This window comes from Argiope bruennichi, chromosome X1, assembly GCF_947563725.1.
Source record: "Argiope bruennichi chromosome X1, qqArgBrue1.1, whole genome shotgun sequence".
NCBI classification, from domain to species: Eukaryota; Metazoa; Arthropoda; class Arachnida; order Araneae; family Araneidae; genus Argiope; species Argiope bruennichi.
In genome coordinates, this window is record NC_079162.1 from 134,011,565 (window position 1) to 134,035,006 (window position 23,442).

The 23,442-nt window shown below is 31.0% G+C and overlaps 1 protein-coding gene across 1 annotated transcript in view; it reads right to left on the reverse strand.

Moving 5' to 3' along the window:
* Positions 1-9,277: 9,277 nt before the first annotated feature.
* The window catches only part of LOC129959550 (receptor expression-enhancing protein 1-like), a 40,789-nt gene continuing 26,624 nt past the window's right edge, over positions 9,278-23,442 (reverse strand). Inside the window, exons 5-9 of the mRNA XM_056072446.1 lie at positions 20,382-20,495; positions 19,505-19,625; positions 12,496-12,583; positions 12,269-12,368; positions 9,278-10,025 (exon numbers count right to left, since the gene is read on the reverse strand). Of these exons, the coding sequence (XP_055928421.1) occupies positions 9,984-10,025; positions 12,269-12,368; positions 12,496-12,583; positions 19,505-19,625; positions 20,382-20,495 (465 nt within the window). The 3' untranslated portion in view covers positions 9,278-9,983. The remainder of the gene's footprint in view (positions 10,026-12,268; positions 12,369-12,495; positions 12,584-19,504; positions 19,626-20,381; positions 20,496-23,442) is intronic.

Genomic DNA, 23,442 nt, shown 5'->3' on the forward strand with positions numbered 1-23,442 from the left:
TTAATTTGAATGGATACATAATTTCTAAAAGTGTCAACACCTATGTAGAACGAAAACATGACCTAAAACTTTTAGGAGGCAACAAAATTTTTTTTTATCATTTTTATATCAAAATTGAATAAAAAATTGTTAGGTGTTTTTAAAAATTCAATTAATATTTTATCCTATATTAAAAATGTTTTAAGAAACTTTTAATATAATAAACTTTTAAAAGTTATAATAATAATATAACTTTTAATTAATATAATGTCTTTTTATTTTAGTAATACTGATTTTTTTTAAATATCTATAAATATGGTTTATGGATATTAATTGATTCAACTTAATTTATTTTGGGAACAATCATGAAAAAATGTTTGACAATTTTTTTTTCACATTTTAATGGAAATATTATAATATGGTATGGCGAATTCTAAAAATGGGTATAACTCTGCTTATAAGATGAATCCAGCTTCAACACTCTTGAAAATATCAGTGTTAATTGTAAGTAATAATTGATATAATAATTGAAAATTCTGAAAGTTTTATTTACGAGGTATTGATTAGAATCCATCTATATATACACTGAACAGGCACTTATTATGACAACATTTGTACGTAGATCGGCTGTTGTTGTTGCTGCTAAAGAGCGAGATAGCAATAAAAAGAGAATACAGGACAAGTGATGCATGAATTGCACTGAGTAACTTGCGAAGAACTGGGTAAAAAACATGATTTAATTGATTATGAATGCGGGATGCTTGTAGGCGTTCGAAGTATCGGAGCCGTTATCAATTACACTAGTGAAGATTTCCGAGAGCAGCAGTTATTAATACTTACAGAGAGTGGACTATGAAGCAGAAAAATAGGTCTCAATGACAAGCTTGTGTTTGTCACAGGCTACTGAATGCTCGATCTGAAAGGATACTTGCAAAAACTGTCCAGTTCAGCGGAAAATATATAGTACATCAAACTGCTTAGAATCTGAATCAAGGAGCAACTGCGAAGGTCTCTGAACGAACTTTTCTCCGCACATTGCACCGTATAAGCTATGGTAAACGACGACTTGTTCGAAGGCTTCTATTGTCTGCCTTGAACAAGAGCAGACGCCTCAAATCCTAGTTCGCAAAGGAGAACAAGGATTGGACAGTAGATGACTGGGAAAGGGTCATGTGGTCCGATGAATCGCATTTTCAATGACATAAACAGATGGCAGGGTGCGGATATGGAGAAAACAGAACGAAAGCTTGACCGCGATCTGCATTGCCACAATACTTCTAAGTTAGTGGAGGCAAAATCTGGTTTAGGGGAAGTTTTCTTGACATTATATGAGTTTTTTGCTTACTGTGGAACAACGTTTGAAAGCCCAAAAGTATTTATCCTGTTATGTTAAAGGTGTACCCTGCACGGGATAGATACTTCTAGCAGGACAATGCTATATCATTAAGTTGACATTTCCCGTAGATGATTCGAAGAGCATGACAGAGACTTTACCTGGTTTGGTTGATCTGCACAATCACAAGATCTCAATCCAATTGAGAATCTGTGAGATGAAACCAAACGGACCTTCGAACAGCTGGACCCAGCACCATCAAATCTTAAAGGATTTGGAAAGTGCAGTTCGTCGGATATAGTCTCAAATTCATCATACCGCATATCAACATCTCATAGAGTACATGACAAGAAGAATCCATGCAGTACTAAGGGCAAACAGTGGTCCAACATTGCATTAAGGGGTGGTCATAACAAAATGGCCACTCAATGTATGTTACAAATAAGGGAGATTTATATAACCAATGAATTGGATCTCTGATGAAAATTAATTAAAAAGTTAATTGTTCAAAACGCGGGGAGCTTCTACCGTTTTCTAACAAACACATCTTTGTAAACTATACCACAAAAAGAACCACAAAAAATTATCAACTCCGTATTAGTTCAGAAAACTCAATTATATCATTATTAGATTCTGCTGACAGATATTTTTATCACTGACAGAGAAAATATAACTAAATAATTTTTATACCTAAATTTTTACAATTTTGAAAATTTATAGGTAAAAAATCATATACTAACTTTTTAATCCTCAACTGAAATTTTAAAATTAAAAAGACAAAAATTTCGTCATGCATTTTTTGTTTACCCTTCAAGCTAGAGATCGATCAATTGGTCAAAGATTACCATAGAAAAGGAATGTTACTGCCCAAGAGAAAGAATTCCGATTTCAGGTCCATGTCATATTTAAATCCAATTCCTGATTTTTATGAATGGTTGTAACTAACCATTATCGGGCATTCCAATCCTTTGAATTGGAAGTCTGACGGTATCAAAGGAGTTATTAGTACAAATACAGTGGTTAATATCCACAATTTCTTAATTATAAATACAATTTATAATATAAATTCAAGAATCCCTATTTTCTCAAATTAACTTACTATCTAAAAAACTTAATTATTACCATTTAAATATTAGTTGAAGTATTTTAAAAAGTAAGCTTGATATTTTAGTGGTATTTTTCCCTTTTAGGACACTAATCATCGCCATGTTTAAATATTTGTTTTTTCTATTACAGAATTATTGCCAAGATTTGTCAGGAGATCCAATAACGAAATAGCATCATTTTAATATTCAGAGAACTTTTAAAACACAGTAAGTGTTCTCCACCCGATGCGTAACTGTGTACCAACTTTTAAGTTCATAAACAGCATGATTAGAAGACTCCGTGATGAGTCAGGAAATCAGTTGTATTTGATTTTATACATGCAGCGACAATTAAGATGCATGGCATGGAAAGTGTAAATTTCCTGCAGCACTAACTCACAATACTTAGCAGTCTAGAAAATTTTAATTGCAACCTTAACCACTAACAGTGGCAAGAAGTTGATAGGTAACTCGCAGCAAGGTCACACGAAATATCTGATACCTTATAGAAATCGGGAAAAGATTTACATCTTCTAAATGAATTAACTTTCGACCTAAGACTATGCTCCTGTAAACTGTGTTCCGGCAAACAATCTCAGTCGACAGGTCGCGAACATCACTTTTACTTCTGTGATAACTACCTGCTGACATGTGTAGCACGTCGTTGGCGATTTTGTGACAAAAGCATCTCGACGTATGTGATCGGGGCCTCCGAGAACAGTGCTTTCTCTCCCAAAACATTTATTGCGCTTTTCGTTCTCGGAGGCCTTGCAAGTGATTAAAATGCCTTTCTACCGCAATTGATTGAAAAGTTAAGAGCTAAAGCGTTCCTAGATGGTGGAAGACGTAAGATTTGGCAAAACTGCTAAAGAACGGACGACAGAGCAATGCCAAGCTCTAAATAAATTTTGTCTAATACAATATTTTAGATCTAATTTTTTAATTGAAAAGAATAGCAGCGTTTATAAATGGCCAAATTAAATATTATATATCTTATTGCTTTTTTTAGTTTTTTTAAAAAAAGTTTCATTTTTTTTAATGCTTGATATATATATATACTAGCCGCCTTTGGCGACCAGCCGGTTCGCCAATCTTAATGTTCGTTAAAATTTTAATAATTAAATATTTTATGCAATTTCTACTTTAATAGCTTCTTCATCAAAATATTTTAAAACTTCAAATTTTGATTATCATATAATTCATTCATAATATTATAAAGGCCTTCAGTCATAACGTAATATGTATCTCTCTCATTTTCTGTTAGCACCCGTAGAATTTTTGCTTTAAATTAAAGTGGAAAGAATTTATCTTCAATTAATATAATAATATTTTTTACTGAAACAAAGCATTTTTTTATAATCTGATTACTGAAAATAGAGTCACTCAGCGTTTAAACTTTATGGGCACTAAAGAATATTTTTTTAAATTTATGTAATATCTCAAGAGTTGGTCAACAAAATTTTCTTAGATTCATTATGAGCAGATCGATTCATTAACAATGTTTAAATTTAAATGCATCAAACACTAAGAAAATAAAACGAATCGTTTAAAATAAACGGTTGAAAACAGGTTTTAAAAAAACTACTTAAAAAACGTTGTACTTAAAACTATAAGCATATACATGTTGTCATGGCAACAATCAGAACAGAATGCGCATGCGTGAATTTTTTTCGCCGGTTACGTAACGCAAATACGTGATTTTTTCTACGCCAGTTGGGGTAACGCTATGCGGATTAGAAATTTTTAATTTCCTTTATTCTGTTTTATTTTAATTCAAAAGTACTTCAGAATGAATCTGAAAGATTGATTCATTAACAATGTTTAAATTTAAATGCATCAAACATTAAGAAAATAAACAGAACCGATTGAAATAATCCGTCGAAAAATTTTAACCCTAGCCTCATTACTGTTGGGAGAAAAAAAAACTGAATCCTTTCTCGTTTAGCGCTGGGGATAATGGAAGATTTTTTTGGCGGAAAAATTGGCGGTGGGGAAAATGGAAGATTTTTTTGGCGGGAAAGTTAGTTTTTAATTAATAATTAAAATTCTGATTAAAAATTCGAAAAAAGAAACCCCAGGTGCACATTCCCAACCTCCAAGGTATACATGTACCAAATTTGGTAGCTGTATGTCAAACGGTTTGGCCTGTAGAGCGCCAACACACACACACACACATTGAGCTTTATTATAAGTATAGATATACAGGGTGTCCCCAAAAAATGTATACACACTTTAAATAATTGTAAATTTGGGGTTTATTATAATTCGAATAATTTTCAACTAGTAAAAGATTCTACAAATATCATTCTATTGTCTTGTTATCGCATATTCTCAAACTGATGTCCGTTCTGCTCCAGCCACTGCTGACAACGCGAAGCGATGGAATAGCACACATGAAGGAACAATTCCCTTGAGATATTCGTACATTCATGCTCAATGTTTTCCCTCAATTGAACAACTGTTGCAGGTTTATGGACGTCCTGAACAGTTCCATCAGCTTCAAACTTATCTCTAATTCGAGTGATGGTAACTCGTGTAGGTGGTTCTTTGTTAAACTCCCTCTTAAATTGTCTTTGCACTTCTACTGCATTTTCATACTTCCAGTAGCATTTTAGAATAAATTTCCTTTCTTTAAATTTAAGCCTGTCTGCCACCACTCGGTTCAATATGTAAAGAAAGAAGAAATAACTTAGTTATCAGCTGCTAAAATGTGTATACATTTTTTTGGGACACCCTGTATATATATATCAGTTGCCACATTTTTAAAAGTATTTATATCTTTAAGACAACACTAGAAAATATATCGCATTGCCACGAAATTAGCATGTTAACAGTAATAGAATTACGTGATTTAAAGATTTGATGAAGCAATGACACCGTTTTTAATTTCATTAAAATAAAGATTATTATTACAAATTGTTGACCAGAACTAATTTTTAAAAAATTAAGAGATCGGGGGAAAAAAGGGAATAAAATTTTCTATCATTGAAAGGCTATTTTATTTATTATTATTTAATCTTTAAGACGGTGAAAAAATAATTTTTATGCAATACTATAGTTTGATGTTATTGAAGAAACATGTTAAAATTCTATTATTTTTTTTTAAACTACTTCTAATTGAAATTTGGCAAAATCCATTCTTAGCGAGCCTCTAACACCCAACTAGAAACACCCTGCCATACTTCATGCTCCTAACTTCAGTGGTTTAGGATGTGTGTTGCTCTGTCTGTAAAGACAAGCAATTTATATGCGTTTGCGTATATATAAAGAAATTTCACTGGGAAAAAAAACCCGTTAAAAACGAAAACTTTGTATCTTTTAAATATTAAGCACCAAATCAAACAGAATTAAAAAAAATAACTAAAATTTAATAAGATAGGTCTTACAAATAATTTTCTAAAAGATGGAGACATTTAAAGTCCAAAATAGTGGTCATTGAAATTTTACAGCTTCAAGTTACAATCTTATTGCACTGGATTTTCAAATGTAACTACGAATCGCAGTGAAATACAGTTCAATATGGTATAGTTAAACTTCCTTAGTAAGTCTAAGATGAATGGATATCTCCAAAAGATATGTAACAAAAGTAATATATGTAACCTACTAAAGGTTAAACCATAATAAGAATAACAGCTGTGAAATGCCATTTCATGTCGGTCAGAGCCAAACCGCGTATTTTCCTAGAACCCATACATGGTTTAACATACATTTACCAAGCATAACTAAAATTTTGCACCATATAAAACATTAAAGTTCGAGCATTTTTCGAGTTGTTTCAATTTTGATACAGCTTATATTTCAATGCAACCTTTTCTGCATGCCTATTCTTGTATTTCAATGCATGGAAGCCAATTGTTGATGAAAGAAAGAACGATTAAGTGTTATCTTAACATGTGTCAATACACTTGGATCTATCTCAACTTGGACTCCTCCTCCGAATTCTTCTCTTTCGTCGGTTTTCTTTCTTGATACAACTGGTAAACAAAGTTTTATGTCTATGTGTTCGATTTATTGCATTCAACATCTAGGGAAACAAACAAATTACAAATGAATGCTTTATTTGCATTTCTCGAGAAAACTGAGCACTCCTCTTCATGATGCTAAGCATTCTGAATGAAGAGAAGTCAGAAAATGAGTCAACAAACAAGAGAAATGCTGATCAAGGCTGGTTTTCAGGCAGCCCATTAAAGGCCATTGTGCGCATAACTCATTTATTGTTTTGAAGTTAAAGCATACTTTTCTTCCTTTGAATTTAGTAGTATCAGAGTTGCAATTCGAACAGACCCGATTGCAAAGCAATTGAATTTTTTCCTTCTACATGCAAATATACTTGGTTTTAATATTCATTTTCCTTCATTAGACATCATTTTTCGAAAAAAAAAGGCAAGATAATTTTCTAAAATATTCAGATCAAAATTTTTTTGATTGAGGGATCAATTCATATTAATTATTACAAGTAAAGAAAATAATGGTCGATGCAGACCTTCAAAAAATTTATTTTCTTAAATCTCACTGCACAAAATACTGATTATAAATAATCTAAGTTGCTCTATGCCGGATTTGAATATTGTTTAAGCAGGAAAACTCGGACCAACAAATGTTATGCAGCCAAATTTGCTTTAAATGAGGATGATTACATGATTGTAATGTATAATAATGCATTATTTTGTATCCTGTGTTTATTTTACGGTCGTGATAACGCAGACTGTAGATGGTGTGAAAGATCTGTCATTTTCTTCAAAAATAAATAAGCACGGAAACTTTGAAAATTGTAATATATATATATACAGGGTGATAAAAAAACCCCCCAATATATGAAACTCTAGCGGCCTATCCGCTCAACCAAAATTTCAGACATGGTTGTTTGAAGGTATGCGTTGGAGATTGTGATGATTTTAAACAACACAGAGCTTACGTTTACGGTTACAGTGAATTTCGAAATTTTCGAATGGCAACACCCACTTTTTCCTTGCGCAAATTGATCAACGCATTGAAAAACCACAAATGGCGTTGGAACGATTCGAGTGTGACGAAAATTGCCGGCGTAAAGCATTTGCAAAGAGCATTATAAAGGACTAATGACAACACAGAGAGGAACGAGAAAAAAAGCTTTTATTGGAATGGAAAGTTATAATTACAGGTTTTCAACGTATTCACCTTCGCAGGCGACAACGCACTGCATTCGGGAGATTGTGGACAACAATGCCGAATGTAACATGAAAGGAGGAATCTGCATAACTTCACGTGTTGTGGCATCTTGCAATTCTGACACATCTCGTGGACCAGGCCTGTAAACCTTAGATTTCAGATAACACCAGAACCAAAATTCCATAGGAGTAAGGTCGGGGAATCGCGGTGGTCACGGAACTGCAAAGTTACGAGAGATGACTCTTATCACCAAAGTGTTGTTGCAGCACTGGTCGAATACATTGGGCAACGTGTGGAGGAGCCCCATTTTGCATCCATACAATGTCACTAATGACATTTCGTTGCTGCAATTCAGGAATAACGTAATTCTGCAACATTGATTTATACCGAGCACTTGTGACAGAGCACGATTTCAAACCTGTGGATATGATCTCTTTGAAGAAGTACGGACCGAGAACAAACATGCTAGCGATGCCGCACCACACAGTAACTTTGGCTTCGTGTAAAGGCACTGGTGCCACATCGTGAGGGTTTTTGTCAGCCCAGTAAACACAGTTCTTGGTGTTAACGTTTCCAGTTAAAGAGAAGTGTGCCTCATCCGTCCATATTATCCGCAGCGGCCATCTGTCATCATCATATCTGACGAGGAAAAAATTTGCGAAGTCCACATGCAGTTCCTCATCTCCAGACTGCAACATCTGGGCGCGCTGAAACCGATAAGGAAACATCCGCAGAACAGAGCGCAGAAGCCTGAGAATTGTGGTTTTCAGTAAATCCAAATTGCGAGCAACACTTCTTGCAGTATGCGATGGACTTGCAGTAATCGTGTTATGCACTTCCGCAACAACTTCAACTTGAACAGATGGTCGCCCGAATCGAGGTCGATCGCAAGTGCATCCAGTTTCTTCACATTTTCTTACCAAGTCACGTACACTTTATACGGAACATGGGCCATGTCTAGGTTGTGATTTCGCCGATAAATTCGTACTGCTACGGCAGCATTTTCCCCGTTCAGATAAAACAGCTTTATCAATGAGCTCGTTGTTTCTTTGTAAGCGTCATCTTGTTGGCACAATCGAACATCTGACTGAAGAAACACTCCCCCTCCCCCCGTTCTGCGATTGGTGCTTCTACTGTCTAACCTTGTGAATTATGCAAATTGCGTCAAAGCTCCTCCTCTCTGTGCTGTCATTAGTCTTTTATAATGATCTTCTTTGCAAATGCTTTACCCCGGCGATTTTCGTCACACGCTAATCATTCCAACGCCATTTGTGGCTTCTCAATACGCTGATCAATTTGCGCAAGGAAAAAGTGGGTGTTGCCATTCGAAAATTTCAAAATTCTCTCACTGTAACCGTAACCGTGATTTCTACGTTGTTTAGAATCATCTCAATCTCCAGCGCATACCTTCAAACAACCATGTCTGAAATTTTGGTTTGATTGGTTGAGCGGATAGGCCGCTAGGGTTTCATATATAGGAGAAGGGGTTTTTTTTTCCACCACCTTGCATATTATATATATATATCAATGTTTGATAACATATTTCATATCTAGTTTCAAAATCAGAAAATTAAGGCTACTTTTAAAAGAAGCACTTATTAATAAATGCATGTTTCGAGATTACTGCAAAACTAAATTAAATCATATACTAATAAAATAAGGAATAGAACCTACAATCAGTAAAATAAATATATAAATAAAATTATATCAAAATAAACACTGCATATTCATAAACAAGTCAATAAATTTTATTGCTTTTTTGATTACAAATTACATGAATACAAGAATACATATATTTAAAAACTAAAGACATTTTCACTGCCATTCAAATAATTAGAGTTTGACTTATCACTAGTGTTCCAAAAATAACTACAATAAAAAATATCACATTTTATATGAGATCTTTATTTTAGAAACAAACCCTTCTAAAAATTTAATTGATGATTCATATTCATGAATGAAGTACTTCTTTACATTTAGTTTCTTTACACATTTTTTATACCTATATACAGTGAGCTGGAGGTATATATTTGCGAACAAACAGAATAATCCATTAAAGAATTAAAAAATTAAAGCCTCACAACCAAATAATAGCACTACTACTGAACTGAATTTTCAATAATTTGTTTTTAAATTCATAAAAACTTGGCAATAGAATACAGGATTCTATTGCCTTCATCTTGGCATTAGAATACAGGATTTCATCAACTTAAAATCACCTTCAAGCATGATAAAATCCAAAAATTAGAAGACAGTGAATAAGCATGGAATTACATAAACAGATACAGGTATAAAATTTCTCTTAACAGACTGCTCCTTCAATCAAGGTACAAGAAAGAATCTACCATAGACACAATAGAAAAAAAAAAAAAATTAAAACTTTAAAAGGAAAATTTGTTTAAAATAAATAAGAATAGAAGCAGCAATTTTTTAGATCATCAGTCTGCATTTTTCTTCTTTCTTTCTCGCAATCCTGCAATCTGAAAATTCCACAATTTTTAAAATTATTCAGTTCAAACATGGACAATATAATTTCAAAAAAAAAAAAAGTAAAATTTTGCTAAAAATATCTTAACCGTTTGTTAGAAGGAACAGAATTTAAACAATTATACGATAAAGAATGCAAGAAACCAATATTCTTTTAAAGAAAATATTACGACAGAAAAACTACACAATATGTGTGTTAAAAAATATAGTAAAATCTGTCTATATCAGCATAATATTATGATTTTAAACTTAAAATCATTTGAACTTTTTATATGAAGTACAAAATCAAAATTTTTATGACAAATTAACAATATAAAAATATACATAAAAAAGATATAAAAATAAGAAAAGTGCAGAAAAAAATTTATTTAGACAAACATCTGTACTTTTGTTTGCTTTTACTTTTTGATGCAAATGATATTTGCATGCACAGATTCTTCATCCCGTTTAAAGAGTTCAGATACATTCAGTACATCTAAGACATTCAGATCGCATTTAGTACCAGCCACTTTTGGCGACCAGCTGGTTCGGTGGTATTATTGGTAATATTAATATTCTTTCAAATCATTTAGATATAACCTCATGCCCATGATTTAACCAAATAGCCAGACATTAAATCCGAGTTATTAATTGTCTTGGACATGATATATTCATCTTGTCTATGAACCTTTCTAATGGGGATCAGTTCCATGACATCGCGGTGCTATTAAAATCGTAAATGTGTGATTCATCTATATTCTAAATTTCACGGTAATAGTTTCGTTTTTTTCCCATTTGTAACTTTACTTTTTTTTTTTTTTCTTTTTTTTTTTTTTTTTTGTAAAATACACAAATATTAAACAGAATCCTTCGTTATATTTTCAGGAATGGAAGAAAAACACGCGATTAAATACCTGGTGATACAGTGGATACGGATTGCATTTCAGGGCAATGTAATCTATTTTTAGAAAATATACAAAAAAAAAATATTTATAAAACTGCTAGAAATTAGGAAAAATCTGCACGAGAATTAAGCTAATACCATTAAAATAACAATTTTAAAAAATTTTATTTTCGTGCAATAATATTTTAGGAAGTTTGAAAATCCATACTCCATTTCCGAGTTCAATCCATATTGAATAAACGTAAAGTTTCAACTTCATTTCTAAAATAGCAAAAAAAAACAAAAAAAAAAAAAAAAAAAAAAACATCCGATGTGCACATTTCCATTCTGCAAGGAATATATGCGCTAAATTTTTTGATAATATACCTCGAAACTTGATGATGCCTTAATCTAACGGCTGCAGGATCGATGTGTAATCGGATGAAAAGTAAAATATTTTTAATTTTTCCAATCTGGGGGGAGGGGTCAATTGTGCAGCTTTAACAATGACAATGTCATTCTTCTTTATCTTCATCTCATTTTCTTTTTCTCATATCTTACAATGACAATTCATAAAGACCAGACTTCCTTGAAAAAAACTTAGAAATAAATTTTAGGATCGAATTAAGCTGATGGATTGGGTCATAAAAGCAAATGAATCTACATTGAAGGTAGGAGAAGTAACAAAGAGTTGCAATTTATGTACCAATAGTCTTTGGTAAATATATTGTACATTCTATAGACAACAGACACCTGTGCAAATTTCAATTATTCACACCTCTTTTGATCCTCCTATAACAAAAGGGTCTAAACAACCAAAGAGTCAACACTTTGCCATGGACGTAAATACCCTTCTTTTGTTATTTTATATATCAGAGAATGATATGACATTTTCTAAGAAAAAAGAAATTGGTCTATTTGTGCTGTTAGCTATCTAAAGAGGAAAAATTATTACAAATAGGTGCAGTTGTTAATTGCTGTATATAAGTTCATTGATTAAATAGGAATTTCGTCAGGACGAAAGGGAATTATTATATACAGTATATTGTTATAAACGAGTTCACTGTGTTAAGTACTGAAATATTTTATGAATTTATATACACTTCATATACTTGTCAGCTTCTGTGTAGATTCTGCAAAGGACCTTATAGTCAACGCATTATAGATTTGTCATTTAAATTACATTATATTCCAATTTATTATGTATTTTTTTGAAATTTCAAATGTTTATAAAGCAAGTTGGAGCAAAAATTTATTGGAGGAAGTTTCTTAGATGTCTCTCTACCATATCAGCAAAAGATTTTACACATTATATATTTCTGATTGTTTCAAAAAAAGTAAGGCTTTATAATTTTTAATTTATTTATGACTAACCTTTGCTTTATTCTTTGTTGCTGCTACTCTTAAAGGACGTTTCTTAACAGACTTTAAATCTTCAACCTGTGGACTATCAGTATCAGAATCTTGATATTCCCTAGAAGAAACGCTTATGTTACTTTAAAATAAATCATATGAAAGAAAAACCAAATTGTATAGAAAGAAATTCATTAAAAAGCAGTAACAACATTAGATATTTAAAATGTCTCTTAAAATAAACTTACTCAGGAACACTTTTACGAGAAGATGCAGCTATGGCATTATTATACAAACTGGGATTCTCCATCATTAAAATATCAAAGTCTTCATCATCTAAAAATTTCATGAAGTTGAATCAGTACAATGAGAGCAAAGCAATCAATAACAAAAATAATAAATAAATACCAAAAACGTATGAGGTAAGATAAAACTGTCAAAACTGTCGTTACAAAAATAATTTATTTTGCCATATTTTTTAAATAACTTTTCAAATTCCTCCCAATTTAAAAAAAAAATGATGAAAATACAGAGTGCTTATAATTAAAGTGACCTTATTCAGATTTACGTAGAGATTATTCTGGTTAATATATTTTGTTGAAATTTGGTATGTATATTCATTCATACCTTCCAACTTTGGTTACCCAGTCATTAGTAACACTTCTAATCAACATATACATTTAACGTATGATCAACAAATTATTAAAGAACAGATATTTATAAATAATTGAATTATGGGAAACAAATATTTTTAAACATTATTCAAAGTTATTTCATAGACATTTATTATCGACTAAATATATAAGTGAAAAAATTTTATTTAAAAATCGCACAATATTTTGCTGATTAAATAAATTAACACTAATTATTACTTTTTTTTATTTTTTGAATGAAATAGCAAATATTTTTTTGCTTTTTTAAAGTCATCACTGTTCAGTTTAACAACATAACAGACTCCCATATTTATTTTTATGAGGAAAAGCAAATGCAGCGTTTTTGTATTCAAGGCGGAATGAGGTGTTTTTTCTAAACAAGCTAAAAGTTCCTTCACTACCAAAATTGCAATGTGAAGCTGAAAGAACCGTTAATATCATTTCTGGCAACGCTATATGTTTTTAATTGCCATCGCTATTTTGTACCTGAGAAATTTTAAGCAACACTACATCAGCTTTTTTAGTTTGAAAATAAGCAATTACCCAATCGAGCTGAAATGTCACCACAGCAATTAAATAAAGATGCAAAATATTTAACTGGTTGAAGATCAGCAGTTTGCCTTTTGAAAATGCTTGCCATTGAAGCATGTTTAAAATATTCTTCTTTCATAGGAGCAAGCAGTTTAAAAAAATCGAACACATAAAAAACTCTTCTTTTCCATCCATTGACTAGAAAGAATTATGTAAAATAACCCTAGCTGATTATCTTATAACAAAGCAGTCAATCAATTTTCATTTTCGTTTTTTTTTTTTTTTTTTTTCTTTTCTTTTTGAAATTAATGTTTTACGGGTCTAATTTAGTTATAGCAAGAGATGTTACAACAAAAAGTTCATAGTACAAGTTCATTAAATCATTATGAAAAGTATGAACACATGGTTGTTCTTTCTGAAGTGCAACAATAGCTTTTGTAAATTTTGGCAAGATTGTCATCACAAAAACGTAAAGTTAAACTTTTGGTGATTTCAGAGATTCATTCAACATTAAATAGTTTTCATTATCTTTCATGAAATTTGAATTTGTAAAAAAAATTTGTAATGAATCCAAAATTTGCAATTAAACGTACAAAGGCATTTTTCAAATAACAACCAACAAATGTTAAATTTTATGAATTTCAACATCAAATAACACTTGATAGTTTTTAAATTCGTTTTTCCTTTTTTTGCTTCTTTCCAAATAGTAAAACACTTTGAAAATACTTTCCACATCCACTGCAAGAAAATTAGTTGTCTTTTGTGTCGCAAGATGAATAACGTGACGAAGGCATCCAATAAATTTCAGGTTTGTTTCCTTTTATTTAAACCTAGTACATATTTAATGCATCCAATGTCTTTATACTATCAGCACCAACGCAATACACCATTTCATTTGAAACTTCAGAATTCAGAATCATGAGATTGGTTTATTGTTTGACGTCAATGACAATGAAAGCAGGGACGTCACAAGTTGTCTTTTTTCGTCATCAAAAATATTAACATCTAAGAGGAAGTAAGAATTAACAACTTTTTTTTTATTAGCCAGCAATGCCATTGCTTCCATAGGTAAAAAGTAAAGACAGTTCCAAACAAAGCTTATTTACTAACCTTTCTCTATAAGTTTCGGCGGTTACAGTAAGTATGACATGTTCTTAATATGTCCAGAACTAAAATTTTTAGCAATATCCGAGTCGGGAAATATTCTGCTCGAATAAAAATCTTAAAAATAAAGCATCTGCTTTTAAAACCTCATTTTCTTCAAGCTTTGATAGCTACATTTTAGAATACTTCACAAAATTTTCGATTATACTTTCTATTCTTATACTTTTCTGTATCAGCATGAGCCTCTAAGGTCGTTTTAAATAACGATTCAACTCAAAACCAAATTCTTACGATCTTTTTGATTTCGGTTAAAGTTTCTCTGTAAATAATCAAAAATTTATCCCACTTCAATTCGCGTAAGACATGAAGAAACATTTTATTTAGTTACGAAGAGAAACAAGAAATTTCCCAACGAAGGCAACTTTTCGTGACGTCATTTCCGCAAGGCAATCTCCTACGACATTCCGTTGGATGAAAATGTAAAAAGAAATATTGCTTCCTAATGAGAAAACAGAAGAACGAAAGAGGGGATTTCGGATTAGGGTATTTTCGGCATTTTTTGCAAGTTTTTTCAAAATATACTGGTAACTCCGCAATTTTCACCTACTTTCCAGAGCAATTACAGAAATTACGTCATTTGTAGCTATTGGAGGATAGATGCATTCATTATTTGGACCACTGGAAAAGAAATCAGCAATAAAAATGAATAATTTCAATTTCAACCATCAGATGAGAAGTCGGTGCTTAAAGAACAAAAACTGAAATACAAAACTTTAATTACAACTGTCCAATGTGCATTTTATTTGCGTCAATCGTGAATTTAACAGCAGCGTGAGGTGTTTTTTGAAAGATTGCCGCAAAATGGCGTCCTATTTGTATTTTCAATTCAACCAGAAACCGAATGCCTCTTTCATAGACACGATTTTCAGAAGTCTCATAGCCAAAAATCACAGATTTAAGTTCAGAGAATGAGGAGGTCAGACATTTCGAAATTAACTCAAAATTACTCAATCATCTCCAAAGAGGGCGCAAAACAGTGCATTCATTTTTAGAGTACGTAATAAGGGGGTATTACTCCATTTTTCATGAAGAACAGCAGTTTCTAAACATTCGCGTTCTTGAAGGGCTTGCTGCCGTAAAAGTTGACTGTAACAGACATCCGTGGCGGAATACTATTTAGGTCCTTCAGGTGTGTTGCCCTCAAGGGAAAAGGAGACGAGAATGAAACCAGCTGTAAAATCTTACCAAACAATAAAGTCATCACAAAGCAGAAGTTTTTCATGCACAACGTTGGGAAGTGCGAAATCCCATACGTGACAGTTCAGAGTAGTTACTGCTTCATCTAAGGTAAAATGTGCCTAATCGGACCACAAAATGTTCTAAGACCACCCACTGTCAATGATTATTTTGGCCAGAAACCGGTAAGCAAAATTATTTAATGTGTTGCTACAGGTCTTGAAAGAGCAGCTTTTGCTCCATGTGGATATTTTATGGATAGCATTTGAAAACAGATTACAGAACTTTTCATACTTTAGACCAAGGGAGAGACAAATCACGTGAACACTACTCCTCATTTGTCTAAGAATATTCAGAACCGGCAACTGTTTCAACCACAGCAACAGTGACTTCATCCACACTTTTATTATTCTGAAATCCATTTTCATCTTCTTCCTGGCAGCACTCGCAACTCCCAATCTCTTCAAATTTAGTAATCATCTTTTTCAATCGTCTGTTCGATATATGCAAATTTCACAAACCTTTCAAACATAAATATTCTTGCAGTGCAGCTAAACCATTACTGCAGTTACATTTTTCTCTAAAAACATCACGAAGAATGATTTTACAGTATTGACAACTGGCATTTTAAAACATTCCTCATGTATATAACAATCCTTTTACAAAGCATAAATAAGGCCATTTGATGGACAAAATTTAAACAATTATTTTTTGCAATCCCCCCTCCTCATAACCTAGTTTTAATGGAGTTATACAGACCAGAATGTTATTTGCATCAGTGTGAGTAGGGTCATTTTAATTATAACCACCATATATATTAATACTATTTACAAGAATTACATCATTGCACCTTGAAATACAAAAGCAGAAGGGCTTTTTTAAGCGAGCTCACTTAACATAAAACAAAGTAACTATTGAAAAAAATTTCTCAGTATATGCAGCAATCCAAACTGCAACTTTACTGAGTGTCAATTCATTGAAAGGAAGAGTGTAAACTGTTGTTAAATATAACATTTTTACATGGTGAATCTTAACAATTCTAAGGTAGGTAATGATTAATAATAACATGATTAATAATTTCTTAATCTAGATTTTTAATTTTCTAGAATTCGAATTTTAATTTTTAAAAATTTTCTCAAGTTTAAACATTAAGTTATCGATACTCTAATTATCAAATTCCTTTATTTAATTTTAAAATTGTCTATTTAATATTCATCTTCAATGCAATAATCAATATTTATGTCACCTATATATATGATCATCACATCTTTATAAATTTCACAAATCAAAATATTTTTTAAAGTGTAAAACTTTAACTTAAATTAGACTCCAATTATATAATATTACATTTACAGAAAAACAAGTTACTAATGAGGGTTGGGCTAGCATATGGTAATTCAGAACATCAAAAAACAGCTTTTACAAGATTACATAATTCACATAATAAAGAATAGTGTAATAAGTCAAAATATTTATATGTGAAAATAATGGAATTATCAAAACCGTATGTATGTTAATTAGCTAATCCTAAAAATGTCCTAAAGGAAGAAAAAGTACATTCTTAGCAAAAAATTCCTTCCTGTTCAATCTATGGGACAATAACAGACTCAGTTACTGGATATGAAGGTGTTGGGTTTGTGACTCAATTCTTCCAAAAATTCGACTTCGATTATAAATGTGAGCCTGGCCGATTGATGTTGCTGGGTTCAATGGTTTTTCTGTTTAGTGGAAAGTTGAAGACAGCATGCAAGCTAAGTTAGTTCCCTTGAGTTATTTAAAATTATATCTACAAATACTAGTATAGATCCAAAATGGCATTATGATCAATCAATAAGTCCATATCACATCTACATCAGTGCTAAATTCGAATTCATGAAATATAATCACAATACAGCCGAAGAGCTAGCATTTTCAACGAAAGAACACAATATGAATATTCTATTTATATCTTATTATTATTTCTTAACCTATTTAGCAAGCATATGACAATATTATTTTGCAGCTGTATTACAATATGCATCGACTAATCGTCCGCACGTTTAATTAACATTTCGTTTGGCACCGGTAGGATTAGTTCAGAATGTTTTAATTATCATTAAATCAGATAGTTTATGCAACACAGTGTTATTTATATATAAATAAATATATATCAGCTCTAATTTATTATAGTAAAGGGTTGACTAAGTGTTCTCAAATTTCCTTATTGATTTTGAAATGCTTTAAACTTCAGAAATCAAACAATTTATATTTTTTGGATATCTTTTACCTTATGAATTTGAAATGAATATGGAGTAATTACCCAATAAATAAAGATTTATAATAAGTAAAAGGGGAATCAGTGCAATTCTACGAAGAACATTTTCGAAAGTTATTACTTTTTCCATAGTTGAAATTAATATATCTCTTAATCAAATTATTTTATTTCCAAATAAGGCATTTTCAGTACACAGAAGTTGAGAATTTTATAAATATCTAGAAGTATAATATTAATCTTAACTAATATTCTTTTTGAAATATATTATAATCTCTACATTTTGAGAAAAATGAAAATTTGTATCAATTATTAATAAGCAAGACTTGATACGTAAAAGAAGAGAATGGATCTTTTGAAGCTAATTCTAACTAATCTTTGCCTGATTTCCAAATAATTCATAGTTAAATATTAGACTTTTAGTCTCAAAACTTGAGCAATGCACATATAAATATTAATATAATTTGAAAAGTGAAATAATTTATATAAAACAATTTACAGTTAAGATAATAAATTATTTTATGAATTTAATAGCTGTAAAGTAATGGAGCAACACAAGTGAAAAAAGAAGAAAGATTTTTAAAATCTTGTCAATTTATTACTACCAAATATTTAAAATCATAAAAACTAAAATAAATAAATTTTTAAGAAATTGTTCAATCACAAATATTATACAAACTGCTTTCTTTTCAAACCTATAAAACCGCATTTAGTTGCATGATACTTGACTGCCTAAGAGGAAAATAAGTCTTATCCAGTAATCGAATGTTAATAATAGATACATTAGGAAATTTATCAAATAATTAAATTCCAATAATGAAGGCAAAGTAGATAAATATGATATGAAGAAGAAATATTAATGCAACTTCAGTTTCTTTCTCAATTACTCACTTTAATTAAATTAATTCTAAATGGGGGATAACTGGATGGACCACACAATTTTAAATTCAGCTCAAGGATAATACCTAGCCCAGCATCGCACTTTTTAAATAAGTATAAGGATCTTCGATTCCCAAGATTAAATTTTTTTTATGAACTATCTCCAAATGTATGTCAATATTTAATTGAATCAAATCTCAAACTGACAACTCTGTGGTACCAACTGTACCACATGCCCAAATGAATCAATGAGCAAAAACATTAGATTAAATTTCTATTGATACTTTTCTTTCCTGTATATTAAGTCCGTTTGAAACAAAGTATCCATAATGTTAGTTTTCAAATCGCAAACTTTCACAATGAGCAATATTAATTTTTTTTTTCCAAATAAAACAAATAGTAACATAATCCATCCTTGCTCTAAACGGCTCTTTTTTTATAATGCTATTTTCTGAAAACTTCTATTTCAAAGAATAGTTTCTAAAAAAATGATGTACTATTACATTAGATACATATTACAGAAAAGTGAATAACTTCATCATACGGTATGTAAAAGGTTGTTGAAATCTAAAACGGTTTATTCATAAGTTAAATTTTACATACCTAAGGCTGCATCATCTAAGTTATTTTCCACACCAAACTTGCTGTCAGAATTTTGTATCACAGGATTACTTTGAGCAATTTCATTAAGTTTTGGCAAATAAGTGGATGCAGTAATCTGGCCCTATTGAAATGAATTAAATTTAAACTTAAAAGAAATCTATGAAGATGAACAGTAAGAATTTAGTAACAAAAAATTCCATACACAGCAGATATAAAAGTTATAAACAATATTTACGCAATGCATCCGAAAACGTAAAATAATTTGAAATTTAAGTGTTCAGTGATTAGTTTTATTGTTTTAATTCTTATTAAAAAATAAAATAATGTTTTAATAATCACATATTTTTATTGAAATTTTAAGCTATTTATTTCAAATCATTAAAACAAAGAAGATTAGCATGCTACAGAGTATAAAAAATGTTATAAAAAATTAGTCATGAAAACTTGTATAGGACAAATGCAAATAAAGCATAAACACATTGTAGTGAATATTGAGAAATTCTCATTCCATAATGAAATTTTTTATTTGTTTAAATGTTTTTAAATTAACTGCTTTTATCCCAAATCAGCAAATTAGATGTGTAAAAGCATATTTTAAACCACTAGATAAAACTATTTCTTTTGACGCTAAAAATGTACAAAGCTAATACAAAATCGGAAAGCTCAGAAAAATATTTATATATATACAATGCAAATGAGAAAAAGATAACCATACTATTTTCATTTTACTGAATAGATAATACATTTTTTCCCCCTGAAAAAGCTTACATCAATATTTCTAATTATTTATATAGGACGAGAAAAAATATTAATTAAGATGCGTAAACAGATTTAGAAATACAATATCCTTAAAACAATGACGCTCATAAATTCATACCTTACGTAACAAATCCACGATAAAATGTCCCAAATAATCAACACCTTGGGCTCCAATTTTCCGCAAAACATCGTATCCCTGATCCCATAAGGACCCAATATGTGCATCAAGTACCTAAAATAAAAATTTTTTTAAATATGAAAGCATATTTATATCATTATCATTGAACTGAAGAGAGTATTTAAAAAAAATTAATATTAGACATATCATCTTCAGCTTGTACAGTTTGTAACTTAAATAACAGTATTCGAACTAAAATTATTAAAAACTTTAGAAAAATAATTTTATATATTTATATATCAAAGAATGCTTCATTTTACTCTAGTAGAAATCTTCCATAATCTGATATATTCTGGGTAATTCAAAGAAATTAATTTAATTTCCATCCTGTAAGGAAATAAATTCTCAAAATTAAAAACATTTTTTATCATAGCATTCATTTTGTGTGTTTAGTGGAATAGGAAAAGAAAGAATTGCCACACGCACATATACTAATCTGGCTTTATAAGAAAATCATTTGAAGCGAAATCGGCGATTAATATGGGCTGAAATACCCGATGCCGAAGTCGATAAGGATTTGCAGAAAATTATAGACGGAAAATATGACACATGAACTTTATGGTACACTGAATTCAATTTCACCATGAATGATAGAAAGAAAATGCTCTAAGCGATATACTCAAGCATAATATTCAACACAGTTATAGGAAACGATGGATATCCTTTATACAGAAGATTAGATGGTGATAAGCAACCATGCAAATACGAAATGATGGCATCGAGGCAGATAATTGTGCCATATTCGTTTTTGCCATCAAAAACATTTCCACATAAACATTGAATACTTGCTTCACACATATCGATGAAATCGCATAGTATCAGTCTAGAAGATATAAAAGCAGCAATGATGTTCTATGGCGAATTCTTTCATTTTCTATTCAAGAATAAAATCCAACTGTTGTTCACTTAGCAGTGCATATAGAAAATGGGCAACACCTTTATTTCACAACTGAAAATGTGCAACAAATAGTCTTGAACCCATCAGCTGCAACGTTGACTGCTTTCTTCACGTTATGTCAAAATGATGTGTTTGAGAATACACTGCTGTGTTCGGAAGAGCATACGTATTACACATGGAATGGGAGAATCCTCTGAATGACGTAAAGAAGGAAAGCCAGTCGACGAACAAGCTAGAATATTCATAAAAATTACGATAGGCAGACTGTAAAACATGCATCCCAATTAAGATAAATGTTTTTTTCTTTACATGTTGTTGGTAAATATGCCCGATCCAACGTCTTTCCAGTAACTGAGAATTGTTAACACATGCCACTTTCCACAATGCATGTCCAAATCTAAATGTACTGGGAAACAATGAGCACTAGAATGTATGCATTAATGATGTGCGTAACATAATACATCCAAATTAAATTCGTGCATTGAATGCAAACATACTGACTGCACCGCTTGCTCTCCTTCATATCTCTAACAGAGTTGTGGAAGAAATTTAAATCGCACATGCCCGAAGATTTCTTCCGTCGAATAGGGAAGAAAAATTCAAGTATAAACATGAATTTCATAGCAGAAATCTACAACAAAGAGCTTACAATGATTGAAGATTTGTGTTAGAAATCACGGAGTTTTCAATCAAATGGGAATCCTATCACCGAATCGATCTGCTGCTGTTTCGTTCCATGCAGAATTACGTCGCGAGCAAAATTACAACACGGATGACAGTTTATGGTATGTGAAATCAAATATCATAAGCTAACACTTGAGTAAAAAATACATTTACGATCAAATAATACAAATTGCCAGTAACGGGGATGGAAATATCTAAGATGCGCCAGGAGTAACAGGTAAAACATTCCTAATTAGATTGATTTTGGTAGGAATTCCATCCCAAAATGACTGAGCCTTACCTCTTGCGTCGGAAATAGTTTTGAAGTTGCTATCAGAATGTCGAAAAGACTGCCAGGTGGAAGAATAGTTTATTCCACTATGAAACTGCCTTTGAGCATGCCACATTCTTCCAAAATATCTGGTATGGGAAAAGTAATGCAGAAATGCAAACTTATTGCTGGAGCTGAATGCACAATGGCACGCTCGAGGCTCTCGATCAATTATTACAAGATTTGCATAGAAACATTAGACTATTTGGAAACGTATTAATACTGCTTCCAGGAAATTTAAGGCAAACATTACCTGCAATTCCTCAATCGATATCAGCAGATGAAATAAATGCTTGCCTGACATATCTCACTAGGGCTGGGTGATGACTGACATTCCATCATCGCGATACATCGTCCAAAACAAATCGATATTTTTCGATATATTGTAATATCATTATTTTTTATAGCTATTATATGTTAAAAAAATAGCATGTCTTAACATACTGACCGATCAGAACGACTCTAAATATAAGGAAGTTTTAATTTATATAATAAAAATATTGTTTTCTTTTGGATAAGAAATTAATTGTGTTACAACTTATTTCCTAAAGTGTATAAATGCCAAAACAATGTCTGCATGTTATAATTTATAACACTGCGTTGTTTTTTTAATATAATAATTTTTAAAATTTTACCCTTTTTACTGCTGACGAAAAAAAAAAAACCCTTCAGTTTCATTAATTCTTCATAAAAAATGAAGGAAAACGACATAATAATGCTTTTAACAAGTAAAATTAAACAGTTTTAATAAATCCTGAATTCAAAATCTGATGTCTTGAAAAATTAACTTTATATATGAATGACAAACTTTTATTCTTATTATAATAGTATTATTGGAAATTTAAATATGCACTAGAACTTTAACAATAGGTATGTTATATAACTAAAATTAATCATTCAATTTACTATTTCAGAACTCAAAAAGAGACAAAAAATAGTAATTAAGAAATGAGTAAAACTTTAATAACAAATATTACGGAGGATAAATTTATTTACGGACAAATGATGTAATATATTAAAAAATGTTGAAAAAAGTCCTGATCTTGATCAAATAAAGAGAAAAACATGCCATTATATATCATTAATATAAACTCAATGAAAAGAAAACT